Source organism: Rattus norvegicus, chromosome 1 (genome assembly GCF_036323735.1).
Source record: "Rattus norvegicus strain BN/NHsdMcwi chromosome 1, GRCr8, whole genome shotgun sequence".
Lineage (NCBI taxonomy): Eukaryota > Metazoa > Chordata > Mammalia > Rodentia > Muridae > Rattus > Rattus norvegicus.
The window spans coordinates 259,207,421-259,232,094 of record NC_086019.1 but is presented as its reverse complement, the minus strand read 5'-3'; the positions used below and the strand labels follow the sequence as shown (position 1 = coordinate 259,232,094).

Here is a 24,674-nt window from a genome sequence, read left to right as displayed (position 1 = left end):
AGGGGTTTTCATTACAGTTTATAGGAGCCTGGTGTATTGTGGGAAGATCAACAATAGGAAAAGAATGTTTGAGCAAAAGTAGAGAGAATTGTTTCGTGGTCATGAAAGAGCACATGTAGGTCCCATGCAGCATTATTATTTAATACCGGACGGAATTGTTTGAAATGTATGCTCACAATCTTCAGTTTTAAGGGAAGGTAAACACTTTAGAAAGACCATATATTTATAGAAGAGTATTATTTAATTTTCCTTAATGAAATGTGGTTACTGTTTCATAACCATTTGCTTAGTTTATCTGAAAGGTTCAGTTCGGGAAGGAATTGTACAGCCTATAAGCAATGTTTTTGTTGCTTTTGCTATTTGTTTCCAAGGTGTCTCTAGACACAGGCTGGCCTCCAATTCCCTATATACTTGAGGATTTTCTTCAATTTTTGATCCTTCTCCTTCCAAGTCCCAATGGGTTGGGATCACAGGCTCAAAACACCATATCTGATTTATGTAGTGTCAGGATTAAACCAAGGGCTCTGAGTATGGTAGGAAAGCACTCTAAAAACAGAGCTATATCCAAGCCTAGTAAATCTTCCTGCCTCAGGATAAACAGATAACTTTTCTACAAACCATATCTATTGGAGTGCTGGCATAGCCACTGTCATGTCACTGTGACTAAATACCTGACAGAAATCATTTAAGAGAAGAAAGGTTTATTTTAGTTTATAGTTTGAGAGGGCCAATGCACAGCAGAGAAGCAGTGGTGGAGTTCATGGGTAGCTGGAGTAGACAAAGGAAGCAGAGAGCCTGGGATTCTGAGAAGCACCCATAATCCTAGAGGTATCATACCCTCCTAAAGCAGTACCACTAGCTGAGAACCAAGTACTAAAACACACAAGCCAAATCTACTTCATTGATAGTATTTATGATTATGTAAAAGGAATAATTTAGTTCCATTTCCTATATCTATGGTAGAAATATACTAGCAAGACCAACTAAAGGGTGGAGAGAGAATTTTGGTTTCTTTAAAAACTGCAGATATGTTCTGTGAGATGTTTTTCTTTTAATCCCATTTGTTCGGTTCTTCCTGCTGCTGCATTTGCTGTTGTGTTTGCTTTTGCTATTGCTCGTTTGCTGGTTTACTGGACTGCTGGTATTGTGATGAAGTAAACTGGGCTTGTCGCAAGGGACCAGATGACCTTTATCAGCAGGAAGTAGCCTATAGTGGTCTATGCCCCCTTTTTCCTCTAACCTTCTTTCTCTCCTACCTAGTGCTGTAGGGTTGGCTGGAATAAGCATTGGGATCAGGGTAAAGATTTAAGAACCTGATTAGTGGCACAAAAATAGTGCCAATACCATGGTGAAAGGGATTTGTTGGCTCACGGGTCTGAATGGCAATTTATCCTAGCAAGGAAGTCAGAGTGGGAAGAGCTTAGGGAATGGGTCAGGTCTGTAATCAGGACCAAAGAGCAATAAGTCCATGGATCCTAGTGGTCGGCTCGTTTCCTCCACTCTTACTTAGTTGAAAATTCTCCTGCCTAGGGAATGTTAATGTCCACAGTGAGCAGGCTTTTCACCGCATATAAGGCGAATCGAATCAATGCTTCATTAATAAGTCTACGGTAAATTTAATTTACGTTATTCTCATTGAGACTTCCCGCCCTAGTGATCCTATACCATATCAACTTGAAGATAAGCAAATAAATAAATAAATAAATAAATAAATAAATAAATAAATAAATAAATAAAAAAAATCATCTCAAGGAGTAAGCCAGAAATTCCCAGAGCAATAGAGGGCACAGACTTACCTTGTCTGTACTGCATTCAAACAAGCCAAGATCAAACAACTTTTCTGATGGTAGTGTCATTATAGATTTATTCTTTCTGACATGACAGTGTACCATGGCCTGAAAACCCTTTGGTTCAGGCCTAAAACAGATTGACACTGTGATAATTTAATTGTACGGACAATGCCTTCATGAAGAATCATTGTTGGTAAGAACCCTAACCACTAAACAATGCTGACTATGTGGATCTATATGAAGAAATCATGTTGGGAGTACCAACATGCTGATAACATGTATGTCTGAAACTTAACTACCCAGCCGAGCTGCTACTAGATTGAACCCTAGAATCATGAGAAAAAAATTCTTGTTCTTAACCCACTAGTGTGAAGTATAGTTTTAATAGCGATGCATTTATAAAACCGATACTTCTCTTTTTAAAAAGTATTCTATAGCACTTGTGCTGCTGCTGAAAGATGAAATTAGCCCAAGATATAGACATATCCTTGGAAATGCAATCACAGAACATAAGTTCCTCAAAGAAGTTTTACTGGCTGCTTCTCTAAGGAAATGAAGAAAGGAGAATGGAAAATCGGCAGACGAACGAATGATTATGTTCGGCAACATGGCCATTAAGCACACTCGCTCCTCATTTCCTCTCAAAAACAACGTGAAATGATCGAATGCCTGTCATTAAAGAATTGAAGGAAGAAGGAACATTTCACATGAACTAGACCTCCTGGCTGGCAGGAGGCTCTTCTTCCTGGATGATTTGCTCTTCCCACATGTTCCTGAGGAGCAACAGAAGGGATTCTCACTCCACTAATCCTCAGATCCTCTCTGACAGAACCCCCCTGGTGGTCTCCATAGTCTTTTCGGGAAAGCTTTAATAGCCAAATATATTAGCAAGACCACATGTAGCTGAAGCCTCGTTAATCTTCTCCAATACACCCTGGCATTTCTACCACTTTACCACACTACATTAATATAAGTAAAACTAAAACACACTTATCAGGACATCACTGTTACCATGGGAAGGGATGAAGAATGTGGATACATTGCAGTGACTGATGATCAGAACTGATTTGTTTGGGTGGGTTCATTTCCTTGATTTTCAACTTGACATTTACTCAAACTAGAATCAGACACATACCTAGAAGGTTTACCAGAAATGGCTTGGTCTTCACCTAACTCGGTGTTAAAGTAGACAGAGACCTTTTCTTTCTTGCTCTCCCCTTCACTACCTGCCTTAATCATTTCTAGTGGCATAAAAAGATTTCTCGTCATTAAATGAACATCAATCTTTGTAAAGTTTCCTAAGAGCTAAGAAGGCAAATGGTTTCTTTCTTCTCTCACCATGGTTCTTTTTGAGAGCAGCTAACATTTTTAAATGTAGCCTTTTGGCAGTTATAGATCTTTGGAGACTTAAAAGAGAATTTATTCTGGGGTTTATAATGTCCAAGGAAATGTGTCCTGATTACGTGTGAAATAGGGAGCTATTTATATTCCTGGAAACGTTAAGGTAGCTCAAATATTACCAAATTATTTAATTGGTTGCTATGTGACTAATAAAAATGCCCCCCCCGAAATTGTGCATTTTCCTTTAAAATACTATGTTTAGGTTTTAGTGATACTAAACCAGATGGTGCAATTGTAACCATTAGTTGATATTACATATTACTTGGTGGGTTTTATGCAGCAAAAGCTGTGTCATCAGCCAAATGAGATTGTATTTTCACAAGTAAGGAACACAGAGAATGCGTATATTAGGAAACGAGTTACACCACAATTATTCTTACTGGCTTTAGCACCTGCTTCTTTAAGAGCTAGCATGTGGGGATGTAGTTCTTTCATTACTTATAGTATCTTTTGATCAAAGATTTTGATATCTGTTTCTCTTGTTTCTTTCTTACCTATTTTTGGGGAAGACATGAAATCATTTGTGAGAGGAGAAGTGTTTAAAACACAAGAAGAAAAGAGGCTTGGGTCATTGTAGGGCATGATTCTGACATGAGTGAAGACTGGATATTTAGCTTTATTTTGAACATCCCATTTCCTGCCTTCAGGAATGCCTTGTTTTGGATGTACACCATGTAATATCTAACACCATGTTATTGAGTGTCTCCATAATCTTGTACCTTTCTTGTCTCCTGTGTGTCCTACTAGGAAGTATTCTTTCCCCCTCCCTCCACCATCTTCTCAGTTTCTTCTTTCTCTCCTTCCTGCTCTTATCTAGATAACAACTGATTTCTTTCTTTACTGTTTTTTTTAATCAGAATATACAGTTCTAAATCACTATTCATTATGAGGTGATTGAATGCTCACACATTTAAAAGCAGTGTAGTATGCCTTAGGTTGCATTACTACTACTACTGACAAATTGTGTGGCCCTGAGTGAGGTGTTTCACTGTTTTGAGCCCCGTCTCCTTATTGTCATATAGATAGAATGAGCTCTCTTAGAAGTAATATTATTTTTAGTATGATTGACTGGAATAGTGTTTTCTTCTTTTCATTTTGTAGCATGGTGCCCCATGCAAAGTACGTGCTCAGGAAATACCAACTCATTTATTGTTACTGTCCTCATAAAGGCACCGCAGAGACAAATGTCAGAAAAAGAATTTCAAATATATGACTCTGAACTAGACCCATGACACTCTTACTGTAATGTATAGAACAGGGTTCCCAATTTTTCAGGGTATTAATATCCTTGCCTAAAATCATTCTTATTCTCTCTTAGTAAGTAAAGCATACATCCAGGATGATTTTGTCCAGAATCAGATTTAGACCTTGGTCAAAGCTCTTCTTGAACTTTAGAGCTGACACATGCATACACAGATCCCTGCTGATTACCCTGCCTGTCTCTGAGCACACATCCCCTTAACAGAGGTGCAGCAGAATCCCCAGAAGTGAGAAAAGAGCCTCACAGTGACATCCTTTTCTAGAAATAGGATTCTCTAAGGTGCCTCAAGGGAGGAGATCGTATATAGTAGTCTCATGGGACCTAAAGTAGGATGTTCTGTAATATTCCTTGAAGTTCCTTCTCCAGTGTATAGCTCAGATTTTGTCATTTGTGGTGAAGCTGCTTATCTATTGATTGACTGTAAGGCTTCACAAAGGAGGGTTTATGGATACAATTTTCATGACTGTTGCATACAGTGATAGTGGGAAGGGTCTTTTAATAAGCAATGAAGACACACAAGCTATGGGCTGCTTGAAAATTCCTCTTCCTTAAAGTTTCAAATTCCATCAAAAAGGGGGGAAAGTGATAAAGTAAAACCCACACAATAAACTTCAGAACACAATGCCAGTTTTCAAGCAGTTTCTCAGCTCATAAGTAGATGGCCTATTACAAAAGGTTGTCTTTATCTCTTAGCATTGAATCACACTGTTTTGTGTTAACAAGCAAAGATGATGCATTATGCAAGCTTCACTGAGCTGACAGAATACAATGTAGGGCAAATGGTTGTGTTGCCCGCAGTTTCCCATAGACTTTCTTCTACAGAGGACATGTGGTTGAAACTTCTTCCTTTAATTACCTTCTGCCCCTTCGTTCACTATTATTTCTGCTTCAATGACTTTTCTTCCCTAGCACATTTGGGGATCTGTTGCAATGCTCACTAATGCTGTCCTACAAAGAACTGTCAATTGATAAACACTGACTCTCCTCACCCTCAGCTTTGGGAGAGGATGGTGTTTATTCTACACTGGGAATAGGCAGCTTTTTCCACCCACGTTGGTCAGCAAATTACTTCCTTGCTCTGATTACATTTTCCTTAATTTGTTTTTAATTTCCAGGCCAGAAGCTTGCAACTGGTCTCCTGTTTTGTTTACAGAGAAAAATATTTGTGCTTGACCAAAACAGAGCATCTATTGGCTGTCTTTACCACTTTGTCATTTTCCAGGTCATTATGAAATTCATTTGTTATGCACCTGTGATGTGGCCGTTTGGACATGAGCTAAGTCTTGAGAAAAGCGAGAATGGCATTTCCCAGTAGCAAAGAACCACCACTGCTTTAGTCTAGCCTGTGAGTGGCACACAACCAACAAAGGAACAAACAAGTCATGAGTAATGGGTAATAGGGATAACATAAAAGAAATCTTTTTTCATTAAGGTCACAAAAATGATGAAAAAATATATACCCAGAAGTGTTGATATTCCCATTAGCCCTGTTTTATGTAAGCAGGTGGGTTGTCAAATTCCAAAGCAATATACCTAGGGGAAGAATTGCAAAACTAAGTAACAGTAGCATTTCTCTGGCAACAAGGACCAAAATACATACCTGGAAAGATCATAAATTTGCCTGACAAGGTTTGAAAATGGTGTCATGGAGCCATATGGTGAATTTAGGGCAAGTTTAATTTTATGATCCTTTCATATTTGTCTGTATGGGCATATGGACACACACATGGCACTGCACACACACACGATGTCCAGAGAGCATCTTTAGAAATCCACTCTTTCCTTCAAGCAAGGATCAAACTCATGCATTCAGGTTTAATGGAAAGCATCTTTTACCCAATGCGAAATCTTGCTGGGCAACCTTCAGTTTTTGACTACGCTAAGCTGTCAGAAGGAATACTACTAAGAGAGGAGAGAAGTGATGTATTTGAAATCTATAAATTGTATTTCGTGTTCATTTGTCACCTCTAGGAAAAGCAAATAAAGTTTCTTCCTCCTTCTGAAGTGGATGATGAATGATTGCTTCGAGCTGGACTGCAGAAGCCTGTGCCGCAGTTATTGACTTCCTATGGGAAACAATTCATCCATAGATGCAGTCAGTGCCATGTCTGCAGACCCCGCAAGGCATGGGTAAACGGGTGCTAATCACCGCAGTCCATCTGAACAGAGAGTAATTACTCCTGTTCAAAGCAATCTCTTCCCCCTGTCTTTACCCTGTTCCTGTCCAAGCAGAGCAGCAGAGTGTGTGTGAGAAGACTGAACACCCCGTGCTGCAGGGGACTCCTCTGTTGTGTTCAGTGGAAGGCATACGCTAAATGATTCATTCACTCACTTGTAGATTCGTCCATTTGACACAAAGTCGTGCAGACCTACTATGGAATAAGCTTTGTTTCAAGCTGAGTGCGTTCCCCTGAGAGCTACTGTTGAGGGTATCAAAAAATAGGATTTATACCTTTTGCAAACTTCTCTTGAAAACCTGCTGTTAATTTCGTTACTCAAAAGGAAGGAGATCCAACATAGCCAAACATCACTCATTCAAAGACACTTGGGGAGCCAGAGGAGGGTGGAGAGGCATCTTGACCTGGTTACAAACGAGGGAAAAACGGCTTACAGGGTATATAGCTAGCTGCGCAGGCATGAGGATCTGAGTTCAGATCTCTAGCCCTCAGCTTAAAACTGAATCAAGCAATTTCTACCTACAGTCCCAGCATGGGATAGTGATGATGTGGGGAACTCAGGGGCTTACAGGCCAGCCTGGCTGACGCAGATGGTCAACTCCAGGTTCAATGTAAGACACTGCCTCAAAAAACAAAGTAGAGAATAACAGACAAAGTCACTCAACGTTGTTCTCTGTACCCATGCAAGACTGTGCGTGTGTTCGTGTATACTTGCGTTCATGTGTGTGCGAGTGTGCGTGTCCATGTGTGTCTCTCTCTCTCTCTGTGTATGTGTGTGTGTGTGTGTGTGTGTGTTCAAATGCTCACATTAATTATAGATAATAGATAGGTAATAGATAAATAGATCTGAATAGACAAATAATAAGCAGGTAATAGATAAATGATAATATACATAAATAAAAATGAGAAGTGTAATCTAGGATTTTGGAAAATTGCTCATTAGTTTGAGTTTAATCATTTTGAAAGTATATTTTCTTGAAAAGGCACCCATTATTTTCACATCAGCAACACTACCTATGTCCAAAGACTGAATTATATTTATTATGTATTTCTCCATGTAGGTTAAAATGTTTTAGTATGGATATTGCCAAATCATTTAATAACATGCTAACTTACTTACTTTTTGTAACTGACAATTGGAAGACAAACCTCTGTTCATTTGAGGAAAAATCATGAAAGAATTTAAGATTGAAATAACAAGGTTTCCTTAATCAACCAGCAACTCATTAAGGATGCACCGCATTCCTTCACTACACTAACTACAGCCTAATTAATTTGAAGGTTATGATTAAGGAATTAAAATACATTGCACATGTCTTTGGGTATCTAAAATTCTGTGCTTACTTTTATGTTTGCAATCCCCCCATATAATTACATAGGTTCTAATTTTAAATACAGTTATGAATACATATCAGACACCATGATATAGCATATAGGTATAGACAAAATAATCAAAGGGACCAGTACATACATCATAAAGTTGTTAGGATAATAGAGTATTGATAAACAAAGATAGATCCATACTGGCCCGACCTGCTTCTTTTGAGGAGACTTGGGCAGAAACTAGCCTCTGTGGTCCAAATTCACAGGTCCAGGCTAACAGGAAGATCACCCTCCTTCCAACATCTTATGCATGCAGATTACCAAGTACAAGGTTTCAGGTGAACACTAGATAGACAAGATGGGTTTTCATTTCCCTATTTTTAGTTTTGCAGGGGCAAAAGCTAAAGCCCCAATTCCTAGTACTTTTTTTTCTTTTTTTATTAGATGTTTTTTAGTTACATTTCAAATGTTATCCCCTTTCCCAGTTTCCCATCCATAAATTCCCTAACTCATCCTCCTTCCCCCTTCTTCTATGAGATTGTCCCTCCCCAACCACCCACCCCTTCCCACATTCCTGCCCTGACATTTCCCTACAATGGCAGGAGGGGGGTCCAGCCTTAGTAGGACCAAGGGCTTTCTTAATCATCTTCTTCTCCTCACATTGGTGCCCAGCAAGGCCATCCTCTGCTACATCTGCAGGTAGAGCCATGGTCTGTCTATGTATACTCTTTGGGTAGTGGATTAGTTAGTCCCTTCGAGCTCTGGTTGGTTGATGTTGTTCTTACAGGGTTGCAAGCCCCTTCAGCTCCTTCAACCCTTTCTCTAACTCCTCCATTGGGGACCCCATTCTTAGTTCAATGTTTGACTGCGAGCATCCACCTCTCTATTTGTCAGGCTCTGGCAGAGTCTCTCAGGAGACAGCTATATCAGGCTCTTGTCACCATGAACTTCTTGGCATCAGCAATATTGTCTGGGTTTGGTGGCTGTATATGGACTGGAGCCCCAGGTGGGGCAGGCTCTGAATGGCCATCCCTTCAGTCTCTGCTCCCAACTTTGTCTCCATATCTCCTCCTGTGAATATTTTTGTTCCTCCTTTTAAGAAGGATAACAAATATCAATGTCTTAAAAAATTCCTTGCAATATTTTAGCCTCTTTTTAATGTTACAGGGGCATACAACATAATTTCATATAGCCTAATGAATTTAGAGTATGCATGAATATTAAACAAGTTGCAGAAAACAATAAAGTCACTTTGATTTAGGGGTATTTTGTAGTCTTAATTTGAATTCTTTTTATTCCTATGTCAGGTGAAGCAGGTTGTAAGTTGAGAAAAGCGAACATATTTTAGTTAACCAGGACCTAGGAAATCAGAATGTAGGAAAACTTCATCTGGCTTGGCAGTGGATGCCTGTAAAGCTGGGCCTCTTAATAATATCCTGAAGATTACTTTTTGGCAGGAGGCAAGAGGTTGTTACACTTTATTGTTAATTGTGGTTAGGAATACAAGGTGGTATGATCATTTGATGGCATATTTATGTTTTGAAACATGACAACCTTTTTTATGTCCCAATAAATATGAAATCACCTGGAAATATTTCTGTCCATTTAGGAGCCATCGAAATGATCTTGTTTAGAGCATGCACTGTGTTTTAACGATACCATGTGAGTTGGCACTTAGCAAATTCCCTTGATGTCCCCGTGACGGTCATTAAATGGAAGAAGCTGATTGTTAGGTCAACATGACATTGACACACTCATAATTTTTGTCAGTGTTTATGGACAGTAGTCAGTATTTCATGCTATGTGAGAGACAATCTGAGTCCAGTTTTGCATGGTTCCTGGAGTGCAGCTGACAAGCCTAGCATTCTTCTCAACTGCTTTGTCTTCTACAAGAACCAGTTAGAAAAATGACTAAGAACCTAAAGTGTGTGTCTTAAACACTCCTTATGCCATTTGTGATGGCATCACATCCCTTTTAAAGGTGACACAAACTACTAGGAAGTTTCAAAATGATGATTCCATAGTGAAAGGGATTGTGTTTGCCTGGTGCCCTGCTTTTTTATATCAGGACTCTGTGCGTTCTTTCTCTCTTTCTTCCTTCCTCTCTCCCACCCCTTCCCTTTTCTTCTTTCTCTCTTCCACTCTCTCTTGCTCTCTCCCTTCCTGCCTTACTGCTAAAACCAGGCTGCAGTGATCTCTCATCACCTTCCCACCAATTGAGCACATCTTTCACACTGAACCAGGCTCAGAGTACCAAATAATAAGCCAGTAGGGAAGAAGTCAAGGGGTAGCATTAAGGCAGGCTGTCTGCAAATGTTAGGTGCACACTTTGGTGGAGCCAAGGAGACCTACAGAAAGGAGGGAATGAGATACTTCATCACATATTCCTAGAGGCAGAAAATGAGAGAAAACAAGCGGTTCTCAAGGCACCTAATTCATCTTGCTTCGACTGCAGTTATTCAGAATGCTCAGGCCAAGGGTAGGGATCCAAACAAGATTGCAAAACAAGCACCTGAAGCTAAGAGTTTCCTCAGATTTATAGCCCATGGGTGAAATATGGAGAAGTACATTCAGCTCCACTTTCTATGAAGGAACTTGCATGCAGATCCTTGGAAACTGTTCTAAATGTATTTCTCAGTCCACACTACTGCTTTAAAACACCCCTTTCTTCCTTCCTTTCTTCTTCCCTTCTTCTTTGCTTCCCTTCTTCCTCCTTCCCTTTCTCCTCTCTCCCTTCTTTTAACTCATTCATTCATTCATTCATTCTGCATATATTTGTTGAATGTATAATACAAGCTGAGCTTAGTCTAGCTTCTAGTAATACATCTGTGAGCAAACGTTATACCTTGACTCTTGTAAATGTTTTGTTGTAATAAAAGGGACATAGAAAGAATGAAAAATAAGGAAATACATAATAGAGTGGTCTAGAAAGTGAAAAAATGGCAGCGGAGTTAAATGATCTATGCCTTAAGACCCAAGAAAAATGTCATGGGCCCAAAACTCATAGAAACAAGCTAAAGGCAGAGCGACAGTGATACAGGAGTGTGGGACAGGAAGGAAAAGAATTGGGGCCCATGCTCATAAATCCTCCTTTCCTACACATAAACAGCCACACTAGTACTTTTATTTTCCCAAGATGGGATGTGACCAAGTTACATCATGAGGAAGGGCTAGGGTTAAGGGAATAATGGGAAATGATTCAGATAAACAGAATAACTTTCTGACTGGGGAGATGGGGCAGCAGGGTAAAGACGCTCACTGCTGAGCTTGGCAACCTGTGTTCAATGCTCAGACCCATGTGGTAGAATCCAAAACCAAACCCTGCAAGTTGTCCTTTGATCTTATTAGCATATGCATGGCTGCACATAAGCAAATAAGATACATAAACAAATGCAATTTTCATTTAAATAACAATAACTTTGTAAAAAAGTACCATCTCTCCTAAGCATCCTGTAAAGGGGAGGAGAGTTCCGTCTTCTGATTTTTATTACCGTTCCCTGATGAGTTCTTCCTTGTTCTTCAAATGATATAAATGGATTTGTGTTGTCGGAGTAGGAGAGTCAGCCCTTCAGAATGCAGACGCTTCTCTGGCTGACTTTTATGCTTCTTCTGTCAATATGAAAGTTGGGCGACGTGCATCGTGATTCGTAAGCCTCATTTTCTGTTGCTTTCCTGCAGATTATGCTACTCACGGACCCGGAGATTGAGAGCAGTTTGTTGATCAGCTCAGATGAAGGGGCAACCTATCAAAAGTACCGGCTCAACTTTTACATCCAGAGTTTGCTTTTCCATCCGAAGCAAGAAGACTGGATCCTGGCCTACAGTCAAGACCAAAAGGTGAGCACACTTACCAGGCTTTACACAGTGCTGCACGTCTGCCAGGGCAGAGGTCATTGGTTACTTATCTGGGATTTTCATCCCAATGAATATTTTTTAAATGTAGTAGCCTGAGTGCCAATGAGAACATTGTAGGTTGCCTGTCCTAACTATGTAAAAATGTGAGAAAACATACAAAAGAAAGTTCAGATATTAAGTAAGATAGTAGAGAGAGACAGCATGTGGCTTGGATATCATGTTGGTCAGCTTCCTATCAAATAGTGCACTAACGCACTGATGATATGACAATATTTGTTTTAGTTCGTAGCATCGAAAGTTCTAGTTCATGCCTGTATGGCCTTTTCTTTGCCTCTAGAGAGTTAGCACATCATAGTGGGTCATAGGCAAAAACTCTGCTGCTTACTATCAGCTAGGGCACAAATGTAAAGATCAGGCTGGCCTAGAATGCCACAGATCTTTCAGGAACTAAGTAACATAAAGGCATCTTGGTGAACCCCACATCCTGTAGTCCCTTAGGGCACCTTGGTGAATTTCACATCCTAAAGTCCCATAGCACCCAGAGAGACAACTTCTAGCTCTTGTAACTTAATCAATTTTCAGCATCTGTAACAGATGCTGAAAGATTTAGAAGGCATTGACTTTCACAGAAACCTAGGCTGTTTTATGAGTATAGAGAGAAAGTCATTTTTCTTGGTTCAAGACCTATTGCTTTTCCCAGACACTCAAGGAGAAGCTACTTTACTAAGGTTTAAAATATTAGAGGGTGACTTTTAAAAAAAATTTGAGAAATGTCAGGTGTCAGTATCATCTTAAGACTTTTTCTTACAGGTTTTCTTCACTTAGTGGCAAAATAGAAGAAGTAGCCCATTGCCTCTAAAGTATCAGACGAAGTTGTCCTACATATATGGGTTCATCTCTGTGTATATGTCCCATAAATGTTCAACTAAAGGTCATGTATTCTCTAATAGTACTTACATTCTCCAGGTATTATATAAGTACATTGTCTTTTCCTTTATGGAACTAATATAGAAACATAAGAGTATGAGTAAACTTAAAATGGAAAAAAAAGGTACTACATGTAGACAAACATGACAGAAACTGAAACTGTAAACATTCGAAGGAGAGTAGGTGAGATACTGGCAGGTCCTTTATGAATGCCATCATTCGACAAAGATGTTCTCATAATCTTCCTAAGAGGAACCATGGCTTAGACATTACATGTATTTAAAGAAATGTCAGATGCTCATGTTTGGAGGAAATACTAAATCTTCTAGCTAGATTCCCAACTTGATACAAGCTTCTGTCACCTAGGAAGAAAGAAAATCAGTTGAGGTATTATCTGGATTGGCCTGTGTCTGTGTCTGTGTCTGTGTCTGTGTCTGTGTCTGTGTCTGTGTCTGTGTCTGTGTCTGTGTCTGTGTCTGTGTCTGTGTCTGTGTAAGAGATTGTCATCATTGTTGACTCATGTGGAAGGAGTCCACCCCACTGTGGACAGTGGCATCCCTGGGCACTGTGGGTCTCCTCTTCATAAGAAAGTTAACTGAACAGAGCCAGGGAGTGAGCCAAACGGTAAGCTTGCAGGCAGTGTTGCTTTATGGTTCCTGTCATTACTTTCTTTAGTGATGGATTGTGCCCCCGAAATGTAAGCCAAATAAATCCATTCTTCTTCAAGTCATTCTTGTTTTGTCAGAAACACTAAAGCACAGGGGGGTGTGGAGGGTGGGAGTGGAGGGCTTTGTCTAGGCTGGTCTCAATGTGTGGGGTTCTTCCCAAAGGCAAATGAAGTCGATAAGCAATTTTCCAAGGTCTCTGGTGACCTTAGCATTTTGAAGCAAGCAAATTAACATCATAGGATTGGAGCTCTATTCATGCTGCTTCTACTGCCTAGTAAAATGCACATTCGCCTAAAAATAGGAAAGGTTTGCCATTAGTAGTGCTTTTTTCTCCTCTTGAGCAGCCCGACTACCCTTTAACAGAATGTACAATTTTGCTCTTGGGGTCGAGCTTCAGTTGTGTTTGGTGCAATTAACAGGTGAAGACTTAGCTACCCAGTACATGGGTTATCTGTCATTTGATCCAATGTTTTTGTATTTTATTCAATTGCAGTTTAATTTGCCCCCTAATGCCATAGGCATAGTGAAAGGCAGATTCATGTGGCTAAGTACAAACAATTATACCCTGGAATTTAACTCTCGAAGTCCCAGTACTTCCAGTGTTCTGTGTTCACTTGGCAAAGTAAATATCCCTGGAGGAGTGAGGACACCCAGGCCGAGGTTCCAACTTAGCCATTTATAGTGAGCAAAATTTGACGTTGTTTTTAAATAAAAATTTCACCTTAAATGTGTTTTCTGTGGCTAGTTATTTTTTTCAAGGTTCACTTTCCATGTCTTTGAAACCAATATTACGCTGTGGAATGCTTTAAGTGAGACTTAACGGGCCATCCTAGTAGGAATATGAACAACATTGATGCTGAGGGTGATTTGAACTTGGGAAATTGTTGTTATGATGTTTTAGTGAAGAACGTTTCTGCTTTGTGCCCTTGTCTGAAGAGTATGCCTAAAGCTAAGACGAAGAGATTTCAATTAATTGCATTGACAAAGGAAGACTTAGGAAAGCCCAGCATAGATTTTGTCCTCTGTTTTGCTCTCATGAAAAATATTTTGATACAGCATAGCAGGCATAGAGAGGAAAAATACAAAATGTATAGATCAAGTAATAAAAGGGCACCAGGAAGTGCAATGGAGCTAAATCCTGTGTTCAGGAGATAAACAGATTAAGAGAGTGATGACCTTGGAGCAAGATCCCACCCAGCTAAGCTTATTTTTCATGTATTTTATCATTGAATTGGGATAATTCTATCATGTAAGGCATTATCATTGCTTATTGTTTTCATTTGGAATTTTAATCTGGAATAAATTAAAATCTGGAAATGGAGGACACTGAATTTTGATGCGGATCTCGACTAATGGTAGACATGAAAGGCTTAGGTCCTAGCAGTACTACACACTTTTAATCCCAGGAGACAGAGGCAAACAGATCTCTGAGTACAAGGACAGCCTGGTACAGAGCAAGTTCCAAGTACAAAAAATCTTAGGTCTAAGTGTGGTATTACATGCCTTTAATCCCAGCCTTCAGGAGACAGAGCCATGAAGGTCTCTGACTTAAAGGTCTGCTTATAGAGCTTCAGAACAGCCAAGCCTAGGCAGTAAAGATATTGTTAAATAGAAAGTTGGTGACAATGTAATAGAAGAAAGGGCCTTGTTCCAGCCCTAGCAAGCAGCAGAACTTGGCAACTTTGGCCATGCACCTCTAGCTTTAGAGACCAGAATAGAAGCGGCTACTGGGACAATTGATGCTGGTTAGCTGGAGCTAAGAAATCAGCAGCGATTAAAAAGAGACCAGCATCACTGAGCTAAAATCTTCTAGGAGAGGTTTTCTGAGAGCACAGAGAAGCTGTGTTCCAGAGATAACCCTGGTTGTAGCTGTGTTGCAGCCAGACTTGATAATGTGTAAGAATCATCCAGGTGGTACTGGTTTTGAAGGCGTGAAGGGATCATGGAGCACACCTGAGACTTGGTACTGAGAGGCCAAGGAAGGCCACTGCTGAAGGTGCGGCCTCAGTTGCAGTTAGGTAATTGGATGAATTTCAGAAGAGACTTTTCACACTTGAAGTTGTTATAGACTATGATACTCTTGAAGTTGGACTAATTGTTCTTTGCATTATGCTATGGGTAGGTATGGATTCCCATAAACTCATGTTTGCACAAGCTTATGGGGCCCAGGGAATGGAATGTGGGGGTTTGACTATGTTTTACACAGAGCTAGTACTATTAGGAGCTGTGTCCTTGTTGAAGTAGGTATGGCCTGTTTAGAGTAAGTCTGTCACTGTGGGAGCGGGCTTAGAGACTGTCCTCCTAGCTGCCTGCTGAAGACAGTCTAATCCTATTTGCCTTTGGAACAAGATGTAGAACTCTCAACTTCCCCATTGCCATGCTTCCTGCCTGGATGATAGCAGACTGATTGGTCTGAACCTGTAATCCAGCCCCAGTTAAATGTTGGTTTTCATAAGGGTTGCCTTGGTCATGGTGTCTCTTCACGGCAATGGAAATCCTAAGAGTCAGGGACCTCACAGATCAACAAAGTGACTGCATACCTTGCGTAAACTTAATAACCAACGTTTAGATGATAAAGGCTTAGTGACCTTTAGACTCATAGTCCCTGAAGGTTATAAGGAATCCCTCCAGTAAAACAAAAATATGACACATTTCTTGGAAAGGAGCACACACATTTTCTTAAACAAAAGAAGAAGAATCTCATAAGTAATTATATAAAGGTAGAAAAGTAATGTTTAGAACATGGAAAAATTTTGTCAAAATTAGAAGACTCGTAAAGCTCGCTATTATACAGACAGATTTGTAGACCCTGATCTTAGTCAGTTTTGGGGGTTTGGCCTAATAGGCACACATAGTTTTTGTTACCCTCACTTAGAACCTTTGAAAAGCTGTCAAGATTGTTATATTCTGAGTCATGGATTATAGGGTTAACCATAGAAATGTACAAATACATAGTGATGTGAGAGTCTGAACCCAAGGTTATTTTGTGAGCATAGACTTGATGAATTCTGTGCTGTCCATTAGAAAAATCTTTGTTCTATATGATTGGAGGAATTAAAAATTTGATAACCAAACGTTATCATAGGAACATTGAGTTGATTTCATTTCTAGATGTTGTAGGAACAGAAAGAGGTCTTGGTATGAAATTTGGTGAGGTTCTCACTTTTGATAATAATATTTTGAAGTGAACATGTCAACAGAATTAGTCTTTCTACTTTTATCTCTGGTTTCTCTAAAGAGAAACAAGGATAAATCATTTATAGAGTTGAACTGGACAATCTGCTCATGTGTGTAGAGAACTGAAAAGACCTCAATGTCTTAAAACTTACGTCAAGGTGTGAAAAGTCATATCTGCAGGGAAAGGGGTCTTCTGACATCAGAGAAGCCAATGGTATTCTCTGGAGTTAAGTGGACAGGGTCTGGGGACCAGCAGGTTGGGTCATTGATACCGGCATCAGTCCTTCTCTGGCAGTCATTTACAGACAGTGAGATTTTGAGAATTGATAAGATACAGTTCCAGACACCAAGGAGAGCTCAGTGTTGGCGTTGGCTAGCCAGCATCTGCGATTTTTTTAGGAAAGAGGAACATTTGTTCCTGTGTATAAGTATTGTTCATCAGTTTTTCTCTGTGACAGCTGCTAGTGCTGCTGTTTGCCAAGCTCTCGGCTAAGATCTTAGCCCCAGAGCAAGCTTCCCATCTGCTGGATACAGTTTCATGTCAAACTCAGGCAAACATAAAGGAACTGACTCTTAGAAAACACCGAGGTGAGGTGCTGGCACCTACACAACTTGTCTTTGAGCAGCATGCTTTTCTCTCCTCTTCCCTTTCTCCCTGTATTCTTTGTACTTTGGGGCAAACTTTACTCCCTCTAAACATACAGAACTTTTGTTTTTCTCATTTCTCCAACATTGATGTTTTTCTCTACTTGAAGGAATAGGACATTTAAGGCTCCGAGAAAAGAATTTGGATTATTGGCCTAGAGAGAACCCATCAGGTCAGAGATACCCCTGTTTCATATTATGCACACACACCTTGTGGAGTCTTTTGAAAATGGCCATTTGGAAGGCTGTCAAAGACTTTTGTTGACTACATTTTTCTTTATGGACCACAGTAAACTTTTACTGGCCACTAGTTCAGTAGAAATTTTAAACATAAACCAGTAACTGATATTTAATGCTAAAGAAACTTTTATTCCCAAGTGTCCTCCTTAGATATAAGAACAATATAGTGGTTTTGTAGCTTAGGATTAGTTTTTTCCTTAGAGGATAAAATCTCCTGATGATATTTACTATCTCCACAGTTGTACAGTAATGTCAAAAATAAGCTAATTGAAGGAAAAATAATGAATATGAATGGTAATATGTAAGTTTTGCCTATACAAGTATGAGGGACCAAAAGTCTCATGATCTGCCTTTTTTAAGCTGTAACACCAAGAAAGCCAGTGATATGATTTGGTCTCAGTCTGATTTGTTGAGGATTGGGTGAGTGCCTTAGTGGGGTATCCTTGGTTTCAGCTCTGTTCCAGGTATTGATGCCTTGGCACTCAATACCAATAGGTTAATCTGTAATCACCAAGCTAACAGGTAATCTAAAATAGAAGAGACATGAATGAAAGGAAAGAGGTCAGAGGAATTTGGCTTTGGTTAGTCTGTGGGACCAAGTGAGAAACCAATGGTGTTTTGTTAATCTTGTCCTGCATTTTAAAAATATAGGTGTGTGTGTGTGTGGTGTGTGTGTGTGTGTGTGTGTGTGTGTGTGTGTGTGTGTAGAGGGGGGTGTTCAAGATCAGAAGACAAATGGGTGCGGAGTTCTTCTCTTACCACTTGAGTCTCAACATTCAACTTGGGTGATCAGGTTTGTGACAAGCACTTACCGTTAGGTGATGATTCATGCGGCCTTTTACTTTATATTCCTTATTTAGAATTAATACTTTGTATAGCATAAGCTGTCAAGTACCTGTTTCAGACAACCACAGTCTGCATCCCATAGCCCATAGCAGTTGGCAGGCACAAAAGACTACCACATTTTCTGTAGGGGCTCAGGAATGCTGTTTCTTCTTTACTGTTTATTTCTGCAGCTTAATCAGGAGGCACATTTTGTTGCTGTTTTTTCATTTTGAAAACAGGGAAACCAGGAGATGGGGCATGCAGTCCCTTACTTGATTCCTTGCTTTCCCTGACTTCCTTTCCTTAATACAGGAAACCACCCAAGGAAGCCTTGGCAGCAAGCTCAGACTGCCAGATTACATCTTTATTTTAATTTGGCAATAAACTAGTGTACAAACTGTGCTATAAAACATTGCCTTCAACGGCATCTCTCAGACTGTCTTAAACACCTCACTAAACATGATGTGTTGGGAAACATTCGAAAGGAGAGAAAACAAAGAACAGATGTGACTTTAAGAAAAAAAGAGAGAGAAGGAGAGAGGAAGAGAGAGGCAGTAGCAGAGTAGACAAATACCTCAGCCATGTAGAGCACACCAAGTACTGGGCTCCTTTCTTTGTGAGGACTAGTGTTGGAAGAGTTGCTAAGGGGACAATAACCCACCATAATGTCCCATTACAGCATGATGCTGCCAGGACATGGGCTACTGAATAGCCTTTTGTGGGAATCTCCTGATCTCTCTAGCTGTCTGGCTTAGCCTCCTTCCAAAGGTTGCTGCAGAAAAGGGCTTCTTGCCACTGGCCTTTACTCCAAACAGCTTCTTGGCTCTCCCTTCTCTATGCATGGCCAGAAACACCTAGGTCGAGGGCTCCATTCCTACTCAGATGGTCAAGTAGAGAACCAAAGAGAGCACGCTGGTACTGGGCAGTGTGCACCTGGAGAGCAGGTATTATTCTGCTGAAGTCCAGGCTGTGTCCAGCTTCAGCCTCTGCCTGCCTTCACAGGATGACAGGGCCAATGTCCAGACCTCTTGGCTTGTTTGAAGTAATCAGACTACATTTGTCAAATTAAATATATGTTTCAAAAGGTACAAGTGTTTACAACTAGCATGGCAATTTTTAAAATGTGTGTTATGCTGGATAAAAAAAAATCTCATCAACTTCCCTGAATTGGTTCCCAAGCCACTTTCTACTTCTTAATTTTTCTCATTTTCTTTTTTTTTCTGTAAAATTTATTTTAGAGAATGCTCATTTATCTGTTCTATGATTTTAAACATTACATTTGAAGAGGGGGCTCGCTTGGGAAGAGGGGGAGGACAGTGGGAGGGTGGAGACAAGAGACTAAGACAGAAATGAGTAAGAACAAAGCCATGTCTTACTCATATGAGAGTGTCAGAATAAAACAGATTGTTTTGTAAATGCATATGTGTACTTACACGAACAAAAACATTTGCATCCAAATAACTGATGAGTTCTGTACCCTTAGAGCTCTTTTTGTGACACATACTTTGTTTTGTTCTAGAACATTTATAAATTTAAACTCAGTCACTTGTTACTTTATGATTTTTAAGCATAGAATATAGAAAAACTAGTGTGCAAACTGTGCTATAAAACATGGCCTCCGTTAGCATCTCTCAGTCTGTCTTTTTTTTTTCACCAATGAGTTTTTAATGTTGATGACATGAAGACATTTTCAACAACATATATTTCCCCTAATAACTCCCCCCAAAGCAATGTAGATATTTGCAAACCTATTAATTATAATAGAGCCCTGCTACTCAGAGCTTATCTGGCCTAAATTAGGCCCCACTTCCCTGTCTGTCCTCTGAGTCAGGGTTTCCCACTTAAAATGAGTGTGACACTGATGAGATCCCATGCAGTCAGGAACGGGTTTCTGTTCTACACTTCTGTCTTCCTTTCTACAGAAACACAGTCATGTGGGCAACCTCCACACTCCGTTAGACCATGGAGGAAGGGACAGAAATTGCTTTAAATCATTTGTGACTCTCTAGCATCAGATGGCTCATAAATAAAACAAAGAGAATATTGTTCTACTTTTAAGGTGTGTGAAGACAGTTTTTCTGTCTCCTGGATAAATTCTAAATAAGCTGCTCTGGAAATGATTGTTACAAATAAATATTAGGAATGAAAGTAAAAGCATAAAGCCTACCTCTTTACAGATAGTAAAAATACTACAGGTTGTTTTAATGCCATTTGCAAGAAAGAAAAAAGATGAGGAGTTCACATGTTCACTGATGACCTTATCTAAGTCCTACGCCACGGGTCTCTCAGTTGTAAGGTAATAGAACGGGGGCATGACTTATTCTCAGTATTATTAAAAAATGGCCTTTTGTGTTTAAGTATGTATTTTTTTATTTTTGAGATTGTAATTAAGTAATTATGCCCTGCTATTTTGGTCCTTTAAACTGTCCTATGTGCCATGTTTTCCAGATTCATGGCCTCTTTTTTCCCCATCTTTATTAACTTGGGTATTTCTTATTTACATTTCAATTGTTATTCCCTTTCCCGGTTTCTGGGCCAACATCCCCCTAACCCCTCCCAGTCCCCTTCTATATAGGTGTTCCCCTTCCCATCCTCCCCCCATTGCCGCCCTCCCCCCAACAGTCTAGTTCACTGGGGGTTCAGTCTTAGCAGGACCAAGGGCTTCCCCTTCCACTGGTGCTCTTACTAGGATATTCATTGCTACCTATGGGGTCAGAGTCCAGGGTCAGTCCATGTATAGTCTTTAGGTAGTGGCTTAGTCCCTGGAAGCTCTGGTTGCTTGACATTGTTGTTCATAAGGGGTCTCGAGCCCCTTCAAGCTCTTCCAGTCCTTTCTCTGATTCCTCCAACGGAGGTCCCGTTCTCAGTTCAGTGGTTTGCTGCTGGCATTTGCCTACGTATTTGCTGTATTCTGGCTGTGTCTCTCGGGAGAGATCTACATCCGGTTCCTGTCAGCCTGCACTTCTTTGCTTCATCCATCTTGTCTAGTTTGATGGCTGTATCTGTATGTCTTAAACACTTGTTCATCACTGCATCTTCAGACAAATGTGTCATACCTTATACTCTTGTACACACACTCCCCATTACCTTCTCCTTCCTCACTCTGCCTGATCCTTTTTCTTTCTCAGTCAGTCTAGTCTTCTGCTTTCTTACCACATGGTGTCCTTATGGAGGGGACCAGTCACTTCTTTTATCCCTGCTGATTCCTTCCCTAAGCTAAAGAAGCAACATGTAGCCTCCTCAAGGTTTGTATGACAACAGGACTAGAATCCTACATCATTGCACCTTTATATTGATATAAGGACCTTATATCTGTTCTAGTACTTTACTAATCTGCTAAAGACCTCTTTCTCTGACTTCCTTTGTTCTGTACAGTGCTGCTGAGTCTCTTACCCACCTTTCCCTGGCCCAAGTGGCCAATATTACAAGGATATTTCAACTGAAATACATCTCACGGCATCTCTCTGTAGAACCAAGAAATAGATTTCATTATCTGCAACACCCTATCTCCTGCTTGCCTTGAAATCTTACCTGGTTTGCATGAGAGACTATGGACTACCCGATAGAAGTAGGGTAAAAAGGGAGCATGTAGGGTAAAGGTCAACAATTCAACTGTTGGCTTTATTTGGTTACAGTTGGTGGGTTTTCTTTTTTGTTTTGCTTTGTTTTTGTTTTAGAATGGGTTTATTTTGTTTTCTTGTCCTCCCCACACCCAGGGACATGTTGTATGGGGTTTTATGCTTGTTGAAAAGAACTTAAAAGTTAAGACTGTAGCGAGGGGAGAGGTTATGGTAAGAGGATATGGTAGCACTTGGGGAAGAGAAGAAAATGATCAAAATACATTTAAATTTATAAATTGTTCTCATACACACACGCATACACAAATATGAACACAAGCACACACTCATGCATTTCTATAAACACACATACATCATTTGAAACTCAAGATCTAATGTGAAGGAGACCCTGAAGCATTTGTTAACCTGTTTCTGGCTTATTTCATTTAACATCATGATTTTCCATTTGCATACATTTGCCTGATAATATGATGATTTCTGTTCACTTGTTTTGAAGACATAACATTCAGAGGGCTACATATCAGCATGTAGGAAACCTGTTTTGTTTCCAAACTTTTATAGGTGCTGAAGGATCACAATTCATGAATTTGTGATAATATAGGGAGACAATAGGGTGCTGAGAAGGTATTTTGTTTTGTTTTGGGATGAAATGTTCTATGAATATCTGTTAAGTCCATTTGATTCATAACTTCTGTTAGTTTCTCTATGTCTCTTTTAATTTCTGTATCCTTGATCTGTCCGTTGGTGAGAATGGGTTGTTGAAATCTCCTACTATTATTATGTGAGGTGCAATGTGTGCTTTGAGCTTTAGTAAAGGTTCTTTTATGAATGTAGGTGCCCTTGCATTTGGAACATAGATATTTAGGATTGAGAGTTCATCTTGGTGGATTTTTCCTTTGATGAATATGAAGTGTCCTTCCTTATCTTTTTTGATAACTTTTGATTGAAAATCGATTTTATTCGATATTAGATTGGCTACTCCAGCTTGCTTCTTCAGAACATTTGCTTGGAAAGTTTTTTTTCCAGCCTTTTACTCTCAGGTAGTATCTGTCTTTGTCTCTGAGGTGTTTTTCCTGTATGTAGCAAAATGCTGTGTCCTCTTTACATATCCAGTCTGTTAGTCTGTGTCTTTTTATTGGGGAATTGAGTCCATTGATGTTAAGAGATATTAAGAAATAGTAATTGTTGTTTCATGTTATTTTTATTCTTAGAGGTGGGATTATGTTTGTGCTTCTCTCTGGGGGTTTTTTGGGTTTTTTTTTTGCAAGGAGATTAATATCTTGCTTTCTCTAGCATGTAGTTTCCTTCCTGCATTTTGTGTTGGAGTTTTCCATCTATTATCCTTTTTAGGGCTGATTTGTAGAAAGATATTGTGTAAATTTCATTTTGTGATGGTATATCTTGGTTTCTCCATCTATGTTAATTGAGAATTTTGCTGAATATAGTAGCCAGGGCTGGCATTTGTGTTCCCTTAGGGTCTGTATGACATTTGCCCAGGATCTTCTGGGTTTCATAGTCTCTGGTGAGAAGTCTGGTATAATTCTTATTGGTCTGCCTTTATATGTTACTTGATTTTTATCCTTAATGCTTTTAATATTTTCTTTGTTTTGTGCATTTGGTGTTTTGAGTATTATGTGACAGGGGCAATTTCTTTTCTGGTGCAATCTATTTGGAGTTCTATAGGCTTCTTTAAGTTTATGGGCATCTCTTTCTTTAGGTTAGGGAAGTTTTCTTCTATAGTTTTGTTAAGTATATTTATTGGCCCTTTAAGTTGGGAATTTTTGCTGTCTTCTATACCTATTATCCTTAGGATTGATATTCTCAACGTGTCCTGGATTTCCTGGATGTTTTGGACTAGGAGCTTTTTGTGTTTTACATTATCTTTGACAGTTGTGTTGATATTTTCTATGGTATCTTCTGCCCCTGAGATTCTCTCTTCTATCTCTTGTAGTCTGTTGGTGATGCTTGAGTCTTTGACTCCTGATCTCTTTCCTAGGCTTTCTATCTCCAGGGTTATCTCTCTTTGTGCTTTCTTTATTGCTTCTATTACCATTTTTGTATCCTGGATGATTTTGTTCAATTCCTTAACCTGTTTGGTTGTGTTTTCCTGTATTTCCTTAAGGATTTTTTGTGTTTCCTCTTTAAGGGCTTCTACTTGTTTACTTGTGTTGTCCTGTATTTCTTTAAGGGAGTTATTTATGTCTTTCTTAAAGTCCTCTATCATCATCATGAAATGTGATTTTTAAATCCAAATCTTGCTTTTCCAATGTGTTTGGATGTCCAGTATTTGCTTTGGTGGGAGAACTGGCCTCTGATAACGTCAGGTAGTCTTGGTTTCTGTTGCTTAGGTTCCTGTGCTTACCTCTCACCGTCAGGTTGTCTCTGGTGTTAGCTTGTTTTGCTGTCTCTGACAGTGGATTGACCCTCCTGTAGGCCTGTGTGTCAACACTCCTGCGGACCTGTTTTCTTTCAGCCAGATCTGGGAGCAGAGAGCTGCTCCTGGGTTTGTGTGACCTGAAGCCTCGAGGTGGGTTCCTTGGTCTTACCTCTGCTCTCAGGTATTTAGGTGCTCCTGGTAACTGACTGTCAGCTCTTAGTGCAGGCAGAAACCCTGACTGTTCCTAGTTCCCTGTGCCCAGAGGGAAGAGAGGGCACTAGGCAGGTTCCTCTTGGATCAGCAATGTGAGCAGAAGTGGTGGTCTCCTGTGAGATCTCAGGATTGTCCCTGCTTCTGAGGGTCCAGCTCTCTCTCCCACAGGATTTGTGTGCAGGGAGCTGTGGGTCAATAGCAAGTTTTTAAAGCACAC

General features: G+C 39.8%; 1 protein-coding gene across 10 annotated transcripts in view; it reads left to right on the top strand.

Moving 5' to 3' along the window:
• Sorcs1 (sortilin-related VPS10 domain containing receptor 1) overlaps window positions 1–24,674 on the top strand; it is a 513,725-nt gene that overhangs the window by 303,637 nt on the left and 185,414 nt on the right. For all 10 annotated transcript variants that reach the window (XM_006231521.5, XM_006231519.5, XM_006231520.5 and 7 more), the window contains one exon: window positions 11,631–11,789. In XM_006231521.5, coding sequence (XP_006231583.1) covers window positions 11,631–11,789 — 159 coding nt within the window. The remainder of the gene's footprint in view (window positions 1–11,630; window positions 11,790–24,674) is intronic.